At 59.6% G+C, this 13,872-nt stretch overlaps 2 protein-coding genes across 9 annotated transcripts in view; one reads left to right on the forward strand and one right to left on the reverse strand.

Annotated features, from left to right (window-relative positions):
• The window catches only part of ZNF385C (zinc finger protein 385C), an 80,016-nt gene extending 69,120 nt beyond the window's left edge, over positions 1-10,896 (forward strand). For 7 of the 8 annotated variants that reach the window (XM_069877000.1, XM_069877004.1, XM_069877002.1 and 4 more), the window contains 6 exons: positions 254-364; positions 2,464-2,635; positions 3,710-4,027; positions 5,815-6,002; positions 6,536-6,649; positions 7,742-10,896. In XM_069877000.1, coding sequence (XP_069733101.1) covers positions 254-364; positions 2,464-2,635; positions 3,710-4,027; positions 5,815-6,002; positions 6,536-6,649; positions 7,742-7,966 — 1,128 coding nt within the window. In that variant the 3' untranslated portion in view covers positions 7,967-10,896. The remainder of the gene's footprint in view (positions 1-253; positions 365-2,463; positions 2,636-3,709; positions 4,028-5,814; positions 6,003-6,535; positions 6,650-7,741) is intronic. The other variant, XM_069877001.1, reaches the window with a different exon arrangement.
• NKIRAS2 (NFKB inhibitor interacting Ras like 2) lies at positions 10,831-13,845 on the reverse strand. Its single transcript, XM_069877036.1, has 3 exons — positions 13,588-13,845; positions 12,511-12,752; positions 10,831-12,091 (listed from the first exon to the last, which is right to left on the reverse strand). Exons 1-3 carry the CDS (start codon positions 13,679-13,681, stop codon positions 11,852-11,854), a joined length of 576 nt encoding a protein of 191 aa, XP_069733137.1. The 5' UTR covers positions 13,682-13,845; the 3' UTR covers positions 10,831-11,851.
• Between the last annotated feature and the right edge of the window lie 27 nt (positions 13,846-13,872).

A 13,872-nucleotide genomic window follows, 5' to 3' on the forward strand; every position in this document is an offset into this window, starting at 1 on the left:
AACGCAGCATCCTCAGCTCTGCCAGACGTCGGCAGGCGCTGGGTTTCCTCAGGGATGGTTTAGAATGGGCAAGGGCAGGGGCTGGCACATTACCCCATGCCAGGAGAGCCTTTGTGGCCAGTGCAGCCCCACTGCAGGCGTTTGCAGCAGCTCCTGGGCGAGCACCGTGGCTCCGGGAAGGGCTTTGGTGCCGTGCCGGAGCCGCCGTCGCTGCGTGGCACCCAGCCGCCCTCTGCCTCCCCTCCCTTTGCAGATGGACCCGGTGCAGAAGGCGGTGATCAGCCACACCTTCGGCGTGCCCACCCCACTCAAGAAGAAGCAGTTCATCTCCTGCAACATCTGCCACCTGCGCTTCAACTCTGCGGTAAGGCAGGATGGGGCTGGGCGGGTGAGCGGGACCAGTGGCTGAGCAGGAGCGTCCCGTGCTGGGGGCACCACGCTGACACCCACCACGCAGGCGACAGCTCCTCCGAGCTCTGCCCTCCTTCACTTTGCGGCTGCCCTAACCGATGTTTCCACCAACATCTCCTTGCCCGTGGGCCCTGGTGCTCCCAGAGATGCCGTGTCCTCTTTTGGCCACGCTGGCTCTTTCTGCTCCTCACCATTTCCCTGCTGCTTTTGTCTCGGTGTTTGGCCTAAGCTGCTTTATCAGCCCGTGCAATTCGTATCTGGTCCTTGGGAGCTGAATATAATCTTCCCTGCGTTGGGTCCCCCGAGCTCTGGTGTGGCGGGTGAGGGATTTTTCCCAGCCTTTTATCGACCACCTTATAGAAGGGAGGAAAGGAACTGATCCCTGCAGTAACGAACTGCACGTTTTCAGTAGGGAAAACTGATGGAAAGGTTTGAAAGGAAATTCTCACTGGTTGAGCACAGGTTTAATCCCTTCTCTGCTCCTGCTGGCCACCCCAGGGCTGATCCAAGCCAGGATGCTGTTGGCCTTCTTGGCCACCTGGGCCACTGCTGGTTCACATTCAGCCACTGCCAACCAGCACCTCCAGGTCTTTCTCTGCCAGGCAGCTTTCTGCTGCCAGCCTGGGAGCATCCTGGGGCCTTGGAGCATCCTTTGGCCCCGGCCGTTCCTTCCTGGGGGAGTGAGGCAGCGTGGGGTCCCCACGGGAGAGCCCCAAGCGCAGTCTCATCTACCCGAGCTGCCTGTGCGCTCGGTGTCTGCAGCGCGTGTGCTGCCGGGAGCTGCTCTCGCCTCCCCGGGGCAGCTCTGCCCCCCCAGACGCTGCACCCCAGCCAGGCTGACGCAGTGGAGGTGCCATCCTGGACTGGCCAAGCTGCAAAAGCAGAGCCTGGGGCTGGGTGCTGCTCTGCCAACAAAAATCAGCGTTTCTGGGCTTAATTATTCTGCTCTGCAACAAAGCAGCTTGGGGGAAAGCATCGCTTTCGCGTTCCAAGCTGCATCTCAGCTGGAACCGTGGGGCAGGGAGAGCCGGTCGCCCCACGCGCTCCTGCTGCCCTCGGGGTGCTCTGTGCCGCTCTGGCCATCGCTGCCCGGCTGTCCCAGACCCTCACACCACTCGTCCTTCCGTGCCGAGCAGCAGCGGTGCCGGGTGACCTACTTAGGCTGCAGCCCAGTCCCATCCCAGCCCCGTTATCTGGGGGAAGTTTATTGTGTTTGCTAATGAGGCCCCGTCCTCGGCATCGCTGCACAACCCTGGACACCGTTCCCAGCCACAGCGGGGGAGAGAAAGGATGCCTCTTCCTATACTGAGTGCAGGACGCCTCTAAAACCACCGTGCAAATTAATCTGTGCTGCTCAGTGGTAACAGCATCTTAATTCCTGTTGGATTTAGCTCCCTAAATTCATAGAATCGTAGAATCAAATTGCTAAACTCTAGTTGTTTTGGGGGACAATGTGGCATTGTCCCCGACTGGGAAGGACACAAATGTTCGGGTGATTTGCCTTTGTGTATGTTTTTATCAGTTCGGTGCAGGCACAAACCCATCATCGTGCTCTTCGTTATCCAGCGTTCGTGGGGAGAAAGGAGCCTGTGAATGTAAATTGCGTGTTAGACACCCGTTAGGTTACAATGGGAGACGCGTCCCCCCACCACCAGCCCTTCTTATTTTATTTTTACAGCTAGCGATTCATTGTATGTTTCTGAAGTCATCAATTTTGCCCGAAAGCTGCCTTTAAAAGTGACTCGATGCATTTAATCAGAGCAGGGTCCTTATCTCGGCCGTGCAATGCGGGGATGTCTCAGCAAAGCGATACCTCAGCCCGAATCCATTTGTGTGCAGAGCGAGCTGGCAGGAAGAGGGAAGCGGCTTTGCGCTGCGCCCAGCCAAAAATACCACCTCTGCTTGGCCCTGGGGATGAATGTCACCAGAGGGGGTGGCTGCACGCGTCTGACCGGCTGTGGCCCGGGACTGACCCCTTCAGCATCTTCTTCGTGTCCGTCCGTCCATCCGGCTGCAGCACCGACATGGTTCTGTCTGTCTGTCCCTCCCCAGAACCAGGCAGAAGCTCACTACAAGGGCCACAAGCACGCGCGGAGGCTGAAAGCCATCGAGGCCATGAAGAACAAGCAGAAGGCGGCGGGGGTGGCAGCGGTGCCCGCCGGCCAGGACGGCACAGCCGACTTTGTCCCCAGCCCCGAGGGCAGCGGGGAGCCCGGCAGCACAGGTACGGGGCAGGGGGGTCCCGAGCTGTCAGCCGCTGACACCGGGGTGAGCACGCTGGCTGGTTCCCAGGGTGCAGCAGGGTTGGCTGGAGTGGTTCTGCTGAGGACAGGCTGGAGAATTGGGGTTGATCAGCCTGGGGAAGGCTCCAAGGAGACCTTAGAGCAGCTTCCAGTGCTGAAAGGGGCTCTAGGAAAGCTGGGGAGGGGCTCTGGATCAGGGAGGGCAGGGACAGGGTAAGGGAAAATGGCTATAAACTGGAGATTTAGATTAGACATTAAGAAGAAATTCTTCCTGGTGAGGGTGGGGAGGCCCTGGCCCAGGTTGCCCCATCCCTGGAGGGGTTCAAGGCCAGGTTGGATAGGGCTTGGAGCAACTGGATCCAGTGGGAGGTGTCCCTGCCCATGGCAGGGGTGGGACTGGATGGGCTTTGAGGTCCCTTCCAACCCAACCCATTCCATGATTCATCCTGAGCAGCCTGATTAAATCCTGACCCCGAGCACCCTCGTGCCAGAGCGTCCTGCCGCACTCAGCTGCCAGTGGGGCTGGGGAGGGCTGGGATTCATGCAGCATAAACGCCACCACGAGTGTTAATAACGGAGCTTTTGTGCTGCTCTGGCATCCTCGGCGTGCCGAGCTGGCGACAGCATCACAGGGAACGGGTGGGAATCCAGCCCAGGGGCCTGGGCAGCTCGTGTTCCTGGGGGAACCTGGCCTCTGTGCTCCCCAGCGGCTGCGTGTTCCCCCCGTGATGTGGTGTCTGGGAGATGCCACTGCAGGAGAGGAAGCATCCCCTGCCCGTGCCCCAGCGAGGGCTCCTGCATCCCCAGGGCTCTGCCTTGCGCAGGGTTGGAGCTGGTAGGAACCAGATGCCCCTAAGCTGAGGCAGCGCTGGAGCTCACTCAGATACAGATAGAACAGTAACAGGAGAGACCTGGGATAGAGCCGCCCTCAGCAGGGATGGACACGAGCTGACAGCGCTCGAGGTGGTTTCTGAAATCCAGAAAACCCATTCAAGCCCAGAGAACTTTCCCTTTCTGCCCATTTCTTTCTTTTTTCCCCCTTTCCCTCCTGCCAGCTCAAGCCAACGGCGTGCAGGAGCCGGAGGGCGAGTGCAGCAGCCTGGGGGCCGAGGAGTCCCCTGCGGAGCTGCCGGGCAGCGTCGCCGCGCTGGGCTCCCCACCGGCCTCGGAGCTGTCGGAAGGCACCTCAGATGCCACCAGCGTGGCCTCCTCAGCCACCCAGGCAGCCGAGGCGCAGGCGGCCGAGTCGGGCAGCAGCGTCAGCTCGGCCCCCGAGAGCGAGAAGGAGGGGAAGAAGAGCAAACCACACCTGTACTGTCCCACCTGCAAAGTGACCGTCAACTCCTTGTCCCAGCTGGAGGCTCACAACACTGGTGAGGACATCGCCTGGGCGAGGGATGGGGGATGGAGGGATGGGGGGACGGAGGGATGGGGGGACGAGCCCCTCGGGATAGGGGGACGAGCCCCTTGGGATAGGGGGACAGAGGGATGAAGGGATGAGCCTCTCACAGCTCCCTCGTGGGCTCCGTGCAAAGCCTCGCCGTGCACCATCCCCAAACCGCCTTGCAGCAAGCGTTAAGGAACGTTGCTTTAATGAGAATGGGTTAATGAAGGTGGCTTGCAAAGATAAGTGGTGGTTTTACCTGTGCCGTGGCTTGGAGAGTGAATTTTAGCAAGGTCAGATGCTCTTTTATTGTTCGTCTCTCTTAATTAAAGACGTTTTCAGATACGTTTAATCAAGTGATTGGAGACTACTTGATATTCCATTGCGGTTTGGCTTTAAGCTGATAGCACCCCGAGTGCCAGTGCCTCTTTCAGACCCAGGATAATCCTTCCAAAAGCAGCTCGGTGGTTTGGGCTCATGGTTGCTTTGAGAAGCCCCCTTGGGAGCTGAACGAGCTTCATCTGCTGGAGCCCAGCAGCAAGCAACCATGCATGGGATGCGCACGGCAGGCATCTGGGGATGGGGAGGGTCCCCCACGGGCAGCCAGACCCCCTCGGGGCTGTGTGGGGGGCCCCAATGGGGTCCGTGTGCCCTACAGCGCCAGCTCCTCCCTTCGCTAAACAAGGACAGGGACCCCGCTTTTACAGGGAAGCGTCTCCTCTCCTCTAATCCAGCAAAAGCTGGGAACCAGTTCCCCCAGCCCCACACCCCTGCTGGGCACTGGGGAGAAGGGTTTGGCTCCAAACACCACGGCAGCTTAGCTGCAAACGTGCCCTTTTGCTTTTGTCAGCTCCGGTTACAAATTTAAGAGCTGATTTGAGAAAAAAACAAACAACCCAACAAACAAACAAACCAACCAAATATTTGTGTGCTCACGCTCCTCCGGGGCTGTCACACGGACACGGGCTCCTTGCTTAGCGCCTTAAAAAATAGAATAAATTAGCGGTGGCTTAAATTAGTCACCCACCCCGCTGTCCCTGTGCTGGCAGGGACGGGACAGAGCGCCCTGTCCCCAGGTGTGTGGGGATTTTGGGTTCCTCCTGTAACCCTGCCGAGCTATTCCTGGCGCTGCGGCCGGATCCTCTCTGACCTTGGGCACAGCTGAGATGCTGCAGCACAGCGAGAGACGCGTGCCCGGCTCTGCAGACTGTGCTACCGCCCGGGGACAGGCGACAGGCTCCAGCAGATGCTTAAAATAGCAGTTTCTCCGAAGGTCTGGCACAGGGAAAGGGGGGTCTCCGGGAAGCCGAGCGTTTCTGGTCTGCCTACGAAGCGCAGCTGGCCACGAGAGCTTGGCAGGGTTTGGGAACGGGCTGCCGTGTCCCCAACAAGAGTCTGCATTCCCTGGCATCTCCTTGTGCTTGGAATGGGCTGCCACATCCCTAGAAAGTCTGGATTCCCGGCCATCTCCTTATCCCAGGAATGGGCTGCCACATCCCCAACAAGAGTCTGGATTCCCAGACATCTCCTTGTGCTGGGAATGGGCTGTGACATCCCTAGCAATAGTTTGGATTCCCAGGCGTCTCCTTGTCCCCTCTGCCTGCGAGTGCTCCCGGGCACAGGGAGGTGGTGGTTCTGGGGTTCCGTGGGATGGAGGACAGGGCGCTGTCGCATGGGTTGCTCCAAGGGTGTCTCTCCTGCTGCCGCAGCGCTCGGCACAGCCCTGGGTTTGTTGACAAGGTGGGTATTTGCTGAGTTGTCCCCTCTGCCCCCCAGGCGCTAAGCACAAGCTGATGCTGGAGGGGCACAGCAGCCAGCTGCGGCGAGGCCGGGGCAAGCTGCTCTCCCGGGCAGGGCACAAGACCAAGCGGATCGGCAACAAGGGCAGCATCAACATCCAGAACAAGGCGTTTCACTGCCAAGTGTGCGAGATCTACGTGAACTCGGAGACCCAGCTCAAACAGGTGATGATGCCTGGGGATGCAGGGGTGGGCAGAGCCCTCTGCGCAGGTACCGGGGGCTTCCTGGGTTCAGTTTTGGGCCCCTCACTCCAAGAAGGACATTGAGGGGCTGGAGCGCGTCCGGAGAAGGGAACGGAGCTGGGGAAGGGGCTGGAGCCCAGGGGTTGTGGGAGCAGCAGAGGGACCTGGGGCTGCTTAGCCTGGAGAAGAGGAGGCTGAGGGGAGAGCTCATCAGTCTCTGCAGCTCCTGGAAAGGAGGTTGTGTGGAGGGGGTGTTGTTCTCTTCTCCCAGGTGATAAAGTGGTAGGGTGAAAGGAAATGGCCTCAAGTTGCACTTGGAGAGGTTTAGATTGGATATTGGGAAAAATACCTTCACTAAAAGAGTGGTGAAGCCCTGGCAGAGTCTGCTCAGGGCAGTGGGGGAGTCTCCATCCCTGGAGATGGAGACCAGGACCTGGTTTAGTAGGCATGGTGGGGTTGGGCTGATGGTTGGGCTGGTCTTTTTCAACCTCAATGATTCTATGATCCTCTCACAGCACATGAGCAGCCGGCGGCACAAAGACCGGCTGGCAGGGAAGCCGCCCAAGCCCAAGTACAGCCCCTATAACAAGCTGCAGAAGAACGCTGCCCTCGCAGTGAGTATTCTCAAGGTATCTGTCTCCCTGCAAACTCCCCCCCAGGTTTGCTCTCTGAAACATCATTTGCCATGTTAACCACCTCCTGCACTGAGATAAGGGCTGCTTTCCTTCAAGCCTTACTTCCCATGGTCACATCTAGCCTGCTGACCTTGGGGAGGGTGGGCTGCAGAGGAGTTTTGAGTCTTTGTTAGTGGGAAGGAAGGCATGGGAACGACTTCTGAGTCCTCTGGCAGCAGCGTTCATGACTGCAGGACTTGTGATTCTTCCTCTTGTTTTGTGATTTCTGAATGGGAGAGCTGTGATGGTTGGGTGCTGGGGGCTGGCACAGCCCAAGGAAACCAAGTTGAAGCTGGTATCACAGGGCTGAGAACCTCCCCAAAGACGTCACCATGACTGGGGCCCCCTCTACTCCACTCTCGTGAGACCCCACCTCGAGTATTCTGTCCAGTTCTGGAATCCCAAACCTAAGAAGGAGATGGAACTGTTAGAATGGGTCCAGAGGAGGCCACAGAGATGATCTGAGGGCAGGAGCACCTCTCCTATGAGGACAGGCTGAAAGAGTTGGGGTTGTTCAACCTGGAGAAGAGAAGGCTCCAAAGAGACCTTAGAGCAGCTCCCAGTATGGAAAGGGGCTCCAGGAAAGCTGGGGAAGGGCTCTTGATCAGGGAGTGCAGGGGAAGATTTAGATTAGACATTAAGAAGAAAGTCTTCGTGATGAGAGTAGGGAGGACCTGGAACATGTTGCCCAGAGCAGTGGTGGCTGCTCCATCCCTGGAGGGGTTCAAGGCCAGGTTGGATGGGGCTTGGAGCAACTGGATCCTGAGGGAGGTGTCCCTGCCCATGGCAGGGGGTTGGAATTGGATGGGCTTTGAGGTCCCTTCCAATCCAAACCATTCCATGAGTCTGTGATCCCTGCCTGCTCTGAGCCAGGGGGGCCTGTGGATGGTGTTGGATCAAGGCTGAGTTTACTCTGGACATGCAGAGAGCTGGGATGAAGGAGCAGGCGGGCAGGGGCTGATGCGGGGTTCCCTGTCTGGCGCGGGGAGCTGGGCTGGGGGCTCTCCGGCAGCCAAATGCCTGACGGCGTCTCCTCTCTTCCCGCAGTCCAAGCTGGCTTTGCAGAAGCATCTCACCAAAACCCTGGCGACTCGGTTCCTGCCGAGCCCGCTCACCGCGGCCGCCGTCTGCGCCATGCCCGGCCCCCTCGCCCTCCGACCAGCTGCTGCCACCACCCTCTTCCAAGCCCCGATCCTCGGACCAGCTCTTTTCCGGACGCCGCCAGCCCACGTTCGCACCACGCCGGGCCCCATCGTCTTCGCGCCCTACTAGAGCCGCTCGCCTGCCGAGGGTCCGTCCTCCGGGGATCGGGCTGTGCCCTGGGGCTGCTCTTCTGGCTGGTGGGAAACCGTAGTCATCATAGTCATCAACCTCGGCTTCTCCTTTGCTTCGAGCGGGGTCCTGCTGGAGCGAGACGCCCCGGCCGAGCCCGGCCAGCCCCACCGCGTGTCCTCCAGCCAACGCCAGCCCCGCGCTCAGCAGAGGAGCCCATCGCTGCGTGGATGCGGACGGTGCCTAAGTCACCAAGACCCTCTTGTGTCTCACGGCCAGCGGCTGCCTGTCCCTGGGCCGCTGGGTTCGTTCATCACCCTCCCAGTTACCAGACTGGAAGAAGAGGAGCCAGCTGTTCCCTGGGGGAAGGAGCATCCCTCTGCCAGCGCGGTGGGAAGGGAACTGCAAGAGGAATCTCGGCCTGGCTTTTACTGGAGAAACAACCCCAGCGCAAGCAGAAAGTTGGCAGCTCCCCTCTCGGACCGCGCTGGCCCACGCGTGCCCTTACCAGCCCGGCCCGTGCTGACCAGGGGTCTCTGTGCTGTCCACCAGCCCCCTGCGCCCCACAACCCTTTACATCCCACCAGCCAAAGAGCCCCCACCGCAGCGGGCACCGGCCACCCCGACCGTATCTTCACTCCGAGAGCAATAGCTGAAGGCCAGGGCCGGTGCCTCCTCCTTCCAGAAGCACACTGGCCCCTGCCCTGGCCCCGAGAAGCACACAACTTGGCTGCGTGGCCAGAGAAGGGCTCCGCTCCAGCCCAGCCGGGGTGGGAGAGGCTCCCCAAGGAGGTGACCCCATGCTCAGCACCAGCTGTTTGCCTCTGTCCCACCCGCAGGGGACAGCCCTGCCCCTACCTCCCGGGAGATGCTGTGAGGCTGAGTGAATGTCCCTAAAGCACTTTTGGTTCTCCAGTGAAAGGCGACGCTGCAGCTTATGCACCGGCAGCCACCGTGCCCGGCCGTCCAACCCCATCCCCATCAGGAGCTTCCAGGGAGTTACCGATGACTTCCAAACCCAACCGTGTCCCCCAGCAGCCTGGACAATCAGCTATGGAGGAGCAGGCAGCACCCACAGCCTACGCCCGGCACTCTCCCTGTGATGCTCCCCTTGCAGCCCTCGGAGAGCCAGGGTCCGGAGGGCTCCCCGAAGCCGTAGCTCTGCTTTTCACTGTGCTCGGAAATCCCAGCGATGACATGGTCTGAAAACTAACCACGGCGCTCCGGGTTCCCAGCGCGCTGCTGTAAATAGAAATATGCAGGCAAGTTGCAACCCAAATGGACCTTACGCTGGAGTGACACCCACCCCGATCTATGCAATCTAAGGGGAGCAGCTCGCCCGCCACCTTTGCTGTCCGCGTTTTACTTTGGTGCTCACGCTGTGCACAGCCAGGAGCAGGGGGCAGAGCAGGAAAAACCAAGGCAAAGCTCTGTGCAGACGCTTCCCTCCCCGTCCCCTGGCTCAGAAGCGTCAGCTGTGACCCACGGTCCCTCCCAGCCCTTGGGAAGAGGCAGGTCGGTTTGTGCACCTGGGAATCCACACGCACAAGCACACGTACCCGATGTCTTGGGAATGAGCAGCACCTGGATTTCAGGAGGGTTTTCCCCGGCACACTCCACCGACGCTCAGGACGGGGTCCTGGCAAGGGGAGGCGAATAAGAAGCAGCCAACAGGTAAAACTCAGGCAGCTGAAACGCTTCTGCTTTCCAGAGGTGAAGCCTCAGACGAGGACAGGACACCTGCCCAGAGGAAATGAGGCAGCAGAGAGCCCTGTGCCTGCGTCTGGAGGGCCTGTTTCTCGCTCCGTGGGCAGCACTGGCCCCCAGTGCCGCTGCGGTGCTCCGGCCGCAGAGGACAGGAGCGCGAGGGAGCCCCTGGGTACGGATTCATCTGCTCAGGGCATCTCCTCTCCACCCCAGCAGAGGAGGGGAGTGGAGAGAGGGCACCAGGAGGTCAAGCTGTGGAAGCGGAGGCTTGGGGTAGAGACAACTGAAGTCTTACAGTGGTGGGAGAGGTGGTTTGGAGAGCAGCTGTGGGAGGGAAGGCTCCCAGCAGCAGTGGCTTTAACAGGACAGGGAGAATGGAGATGGCCCCACTGCCCAGCGACACGCGCAGCCCAGACCCTGCGTCCAAGCCCTGCGCTGGCTGGGACTGGCGGGTGACAGAAGGGATACAGCTCTGACAGCGCCGCGGTGCCCGGCAGCTGGGGTTCAGCCTGGCTCCAGCCCCTCTCATCTCACTGTGGTCACCCCCAGGCCACCTCGCTGGCCACTCCGGCCCTGCCGCAGCAGGGAAGGGCAGCGTGTCCCCTCCGGCAGCGTGTCCCCTCCGGCAGCGTGTCCACCAGCTGCAGGAGAGCCGGGCTGCGACTGTGCTCAGTCTGCAGGAGCTGCTGGCACTGGTGCGGCCTCCTCTTGCATTTTGTTCTGAGAAACCTGTGCTGGAGCCAGCAGCGTCTGCTCCAGGGGGTCCTGAACACTCCTACACTTGGCACTTTAACCCTGTGAAAGCCATTCCTTCTAATAACAATAATACTGCAGCAAGCTGCGTAAGAACACCCTCCCCCTCTATCGCATCCCTGCCTCTGGAATCCCTCCCTGCTCCTGTGCTATCCAAAGCATTTACTGCCTTTGACTTAGCATACACTGTAGTAGGTAGTAGGGCATAGTCCATAGCGCTCGATAACGTGTGCCCCTCTGTACATAACCTTGGAGTGATGTGAACAGTTTGATTCAAAAAACATCCCCCTTTCCCCCAAAAATGGAATAAACAGACTCTAGGGACTTGGCCAGTACCCCTCCTGTAATGTTCATTGTATATTTTTTTGATGTACTATAACTGTTGGGGAAAAAAAAGGAAAATATTTTGATAATCGAATCTCATCGCTTTATTGTGTTACTCAGTAAATAAAAGGAACAAGTACAAACAAGCCAGGGCTTCTTTATCATTCATTTTTTTCCCTAGATCCAGACTAGCTGAAGGGAACACGTGTTGCTGGGCAGGACTGGGACACCCTTCGCCCTGTCTCGCGGTGGTTCTGAGAGTAGAGCGAGCACCCAGATGGGCAGCGAGAGTGTGGGATGCTTGTTGTGTTTTAGTTTAAATTAAAAAGCTAAGTGCTGGGTTGGAAGGATCCCCGGCAGCATCCCTGTCTCTGCTGGATGTGTGCTGAGGAAATCCCACCTCGCTGCCACAGCCCCGAGCGCAGTCCCAGCTCCTCCAAGGTGACGACGGAGTCTGCTCTCCGGAGAAGGGCGAGCTGCAGCGTGGTGGATGCAGACACCATGCACCCAATAGCAGCATCCTGCCCTGCTCTGCACTACCCGTGTCCTGAGGCAGGATATTTCTGCACGTGAAGGAGCCACGGGCACTGCCAGGTAAGGACACTGCATCTCCGGTTGGGGTGTGGGACAAGGGAGCTGCTCTGAGAGCGGCTGGGCTGGAGACGAGGCCGCCAAACGGGCTCTTTGCACGTGGTACCAGTAAATACAAACCAGAGCTGGAAGGGAATTGTTGCTCCGTGCCCAGCCGTGCAGCTGATCTCCATCTGCTGGCCAGCCCTGCGCTGTGCCTCCTCCTCTGCAGCCCCTCGGGCCTGCCAGCCTGCGCTCCAGGAGTACGGGGGCACCACTGGGAGAATCCCGGCTTTCCTGTAGCACCTCCAGCATCCAGAGGGGCTGGAGAGCGAGAAGAGCGGGCCCTGCCCCAGCGCAAGGCTCACCTCTCGTCCTCGGAGACCATCCCCAGCCCTGGGATGCCCATTCCTCGTGCCACCGTGCTTCCCGCAGGCCCCGCGACACCAAGCAGGCTCGGCAGGAGGTACGTGCAAGGGAAGCAGGGAGGTGAGGGAGAGGAGGTGGCAGTGGACAGGAAGGGAATGCCCTTCATCCATCCATGGATCCACTGCCCTTGTTCTTGCGACTCAGGGGAAAAGCAGACTTGCTCTGTGGCTGCGTCATCTTACTGGCCAGGTAGATGAAGGGCTCGATGAGCGTCCGCCGGTCAGCCACGGACACCTCCCACAGCTTCACCTTCTCGCCCTTGGCCCAGTGCTGGGCTGCGTCGTGGTCCACCCGGCGCTGCTCCTGCAGGTCACACTTGTTGCCCAAAACCACGATGGTGACCTGTTCAAAAAACGGGTGAGAAGAGTCCCTGAAGGCACCAAACTCAGAGCCAAATGGTGCTGCCTGGCTCTGCCTTGAAGGCCCTGGGTGCCAGGCCCAGGCCTCCGCTAATTCCTGCTCTGTGCTAAGGCTAAAAAACCTTTAAAAACCCACCATGTTCCCAGTGCTCCCTTCTAGCAGCTTCTCCTCCTGTTTGGGTCTGTGTATCTCAAACCAGCCCCAAAGGGAAAGGGCCTGCAAAGCACTCGTACCCTCAGAAAACATCCCAGGACAGTAGCCAGTTACAACTGAGAGTCTTGGGGAACAGGGATTCCTGTCACCATCTCGTGACAAGCTTGAGAGAAGAAGAATCTCTGGGTGAGAACGTGAACAAGGTGAGCAGATCCCACACTACAGCTTCTTTCCTACGGAGAACTCACCTCTTTCTTGTCTTTGGACTTGTCGATCTCCTTCTTGAGGAGCTCCACCCGCTTGAAGGACTCCTTGCTGTCAGTGCTATAGACCAGCACATAGCCATCCGTGCAGGAGAAGCAGTGCTTGGGAAGCTCCAGGCCATCCCGTAGGCCTCGCGTGTCGTAGAAGCGCACTTGCTCGCGCACGCCCCGATCTGTCTCAATGGAGCCCACGTAAATGTCCTCCTGCGTCTCGATCATCTCCGAGCCTGCCAGAGAGGTGGGCAGAGCAGGGATGGGGACTCCGCCAAGGAGCTGGCCCTGGCACAACCCAAACTGTCCTTTCAGGTGGCCTGGGGCACGACAGTGAAATTTTTTCCCACCATCAGGGTGTTCAAGGGATCTTCGGGTACAGCCTTGCCCAAGGGGACCAGGCTCTGCCCACCCATAGCACGGGGCTGACTGGCACCTAGCGGGGTGGCTGGGCAGGATGGCCCCTAACAGGACTCTAGGACAACTCTACACAGGCAGCTCTTTGTGGAGACAACTCTTCGTGGCGGTGGGGACTGCTGGTTTCCCATATTCCTGGTTGTCATAGAACAGTTTGGGTTGGAAGGGACCTTAAAGACCACCCGGTTCCAACCCCTCTGCCATGGGCAGGGACACCTCCCACTGGATAAGGTCACCCAAGGCCCATCCAACCTGGCCTTGAACCCCTCCAGGGATGGGGCAGCCACCCCGGCTCTGGGCAACCTGGGCCAGTCCCTCACCACTCTCATAGTGACGAAATTCCTCCTTATGTCCAGTCTAGATCTGCCCCTCTCCAGTTTATCCCCATTGCCCCCAGTCCTATCACTCCGAGTCTTTGTGAACAGCCCCTCCCCAGCTTTCTTGTAGCCCCTTCAGGTACTGGAAGGTCGCTAGAAGATCTCCTCGGAGCCTTCTCTTCTCCAGGCTGAACAACCCCAGCTCTCTCAGCCTGTCCTCATGGGAGGTGCTCCAGCCCTCGGGTCACCCTTGCAGCCCTCCCCCGGACCCGTTCCAACCCCTGTCCCGTGCAGAGCCGCCCCTTTCCCTTGCCAGGCCCCCTCCCCTCCCACTCACCGACCACATGGTTCCCGTACAGCAGCTGCTCCAGGATGGACGTTTTCCCCACGGAGGCCTGGCCGCACACAACCACCTTGCAGCTTTTCCCCATGCTGCCTCCCCCAGCGCTGCCACCGCGGCTGTCAGGGCAGCCTGGGCGGGAACACGGGAGCCTGAAGGCGGAGCCTGAAGGGGGAACCTGAAGGGGGAGCCTGAAGGCGGAGCCCGGGCCACCAACCGCGGCCGGAGCAGGCGGCAGGGGCGGGGAGGCCCGGGGAGGCCGCGGCGCCGCCGGAAGTGACG

Source organism: Phaenicophaeus curvirostris, chromosome 26 (genome assembly GCF_032191515.1).
Source record: "Phaenicophaeus curvirostris isolate KB17595 chromosome 26, BPBGC_Pcur_1.0, whole genome shotgun sequence".
NCBI lineage: Eukaryota > Metazoa > Chordata > Aves > Cuculiformes > Cuculidae > Phaenicophaeus > Phaenicophaeus curvirostris.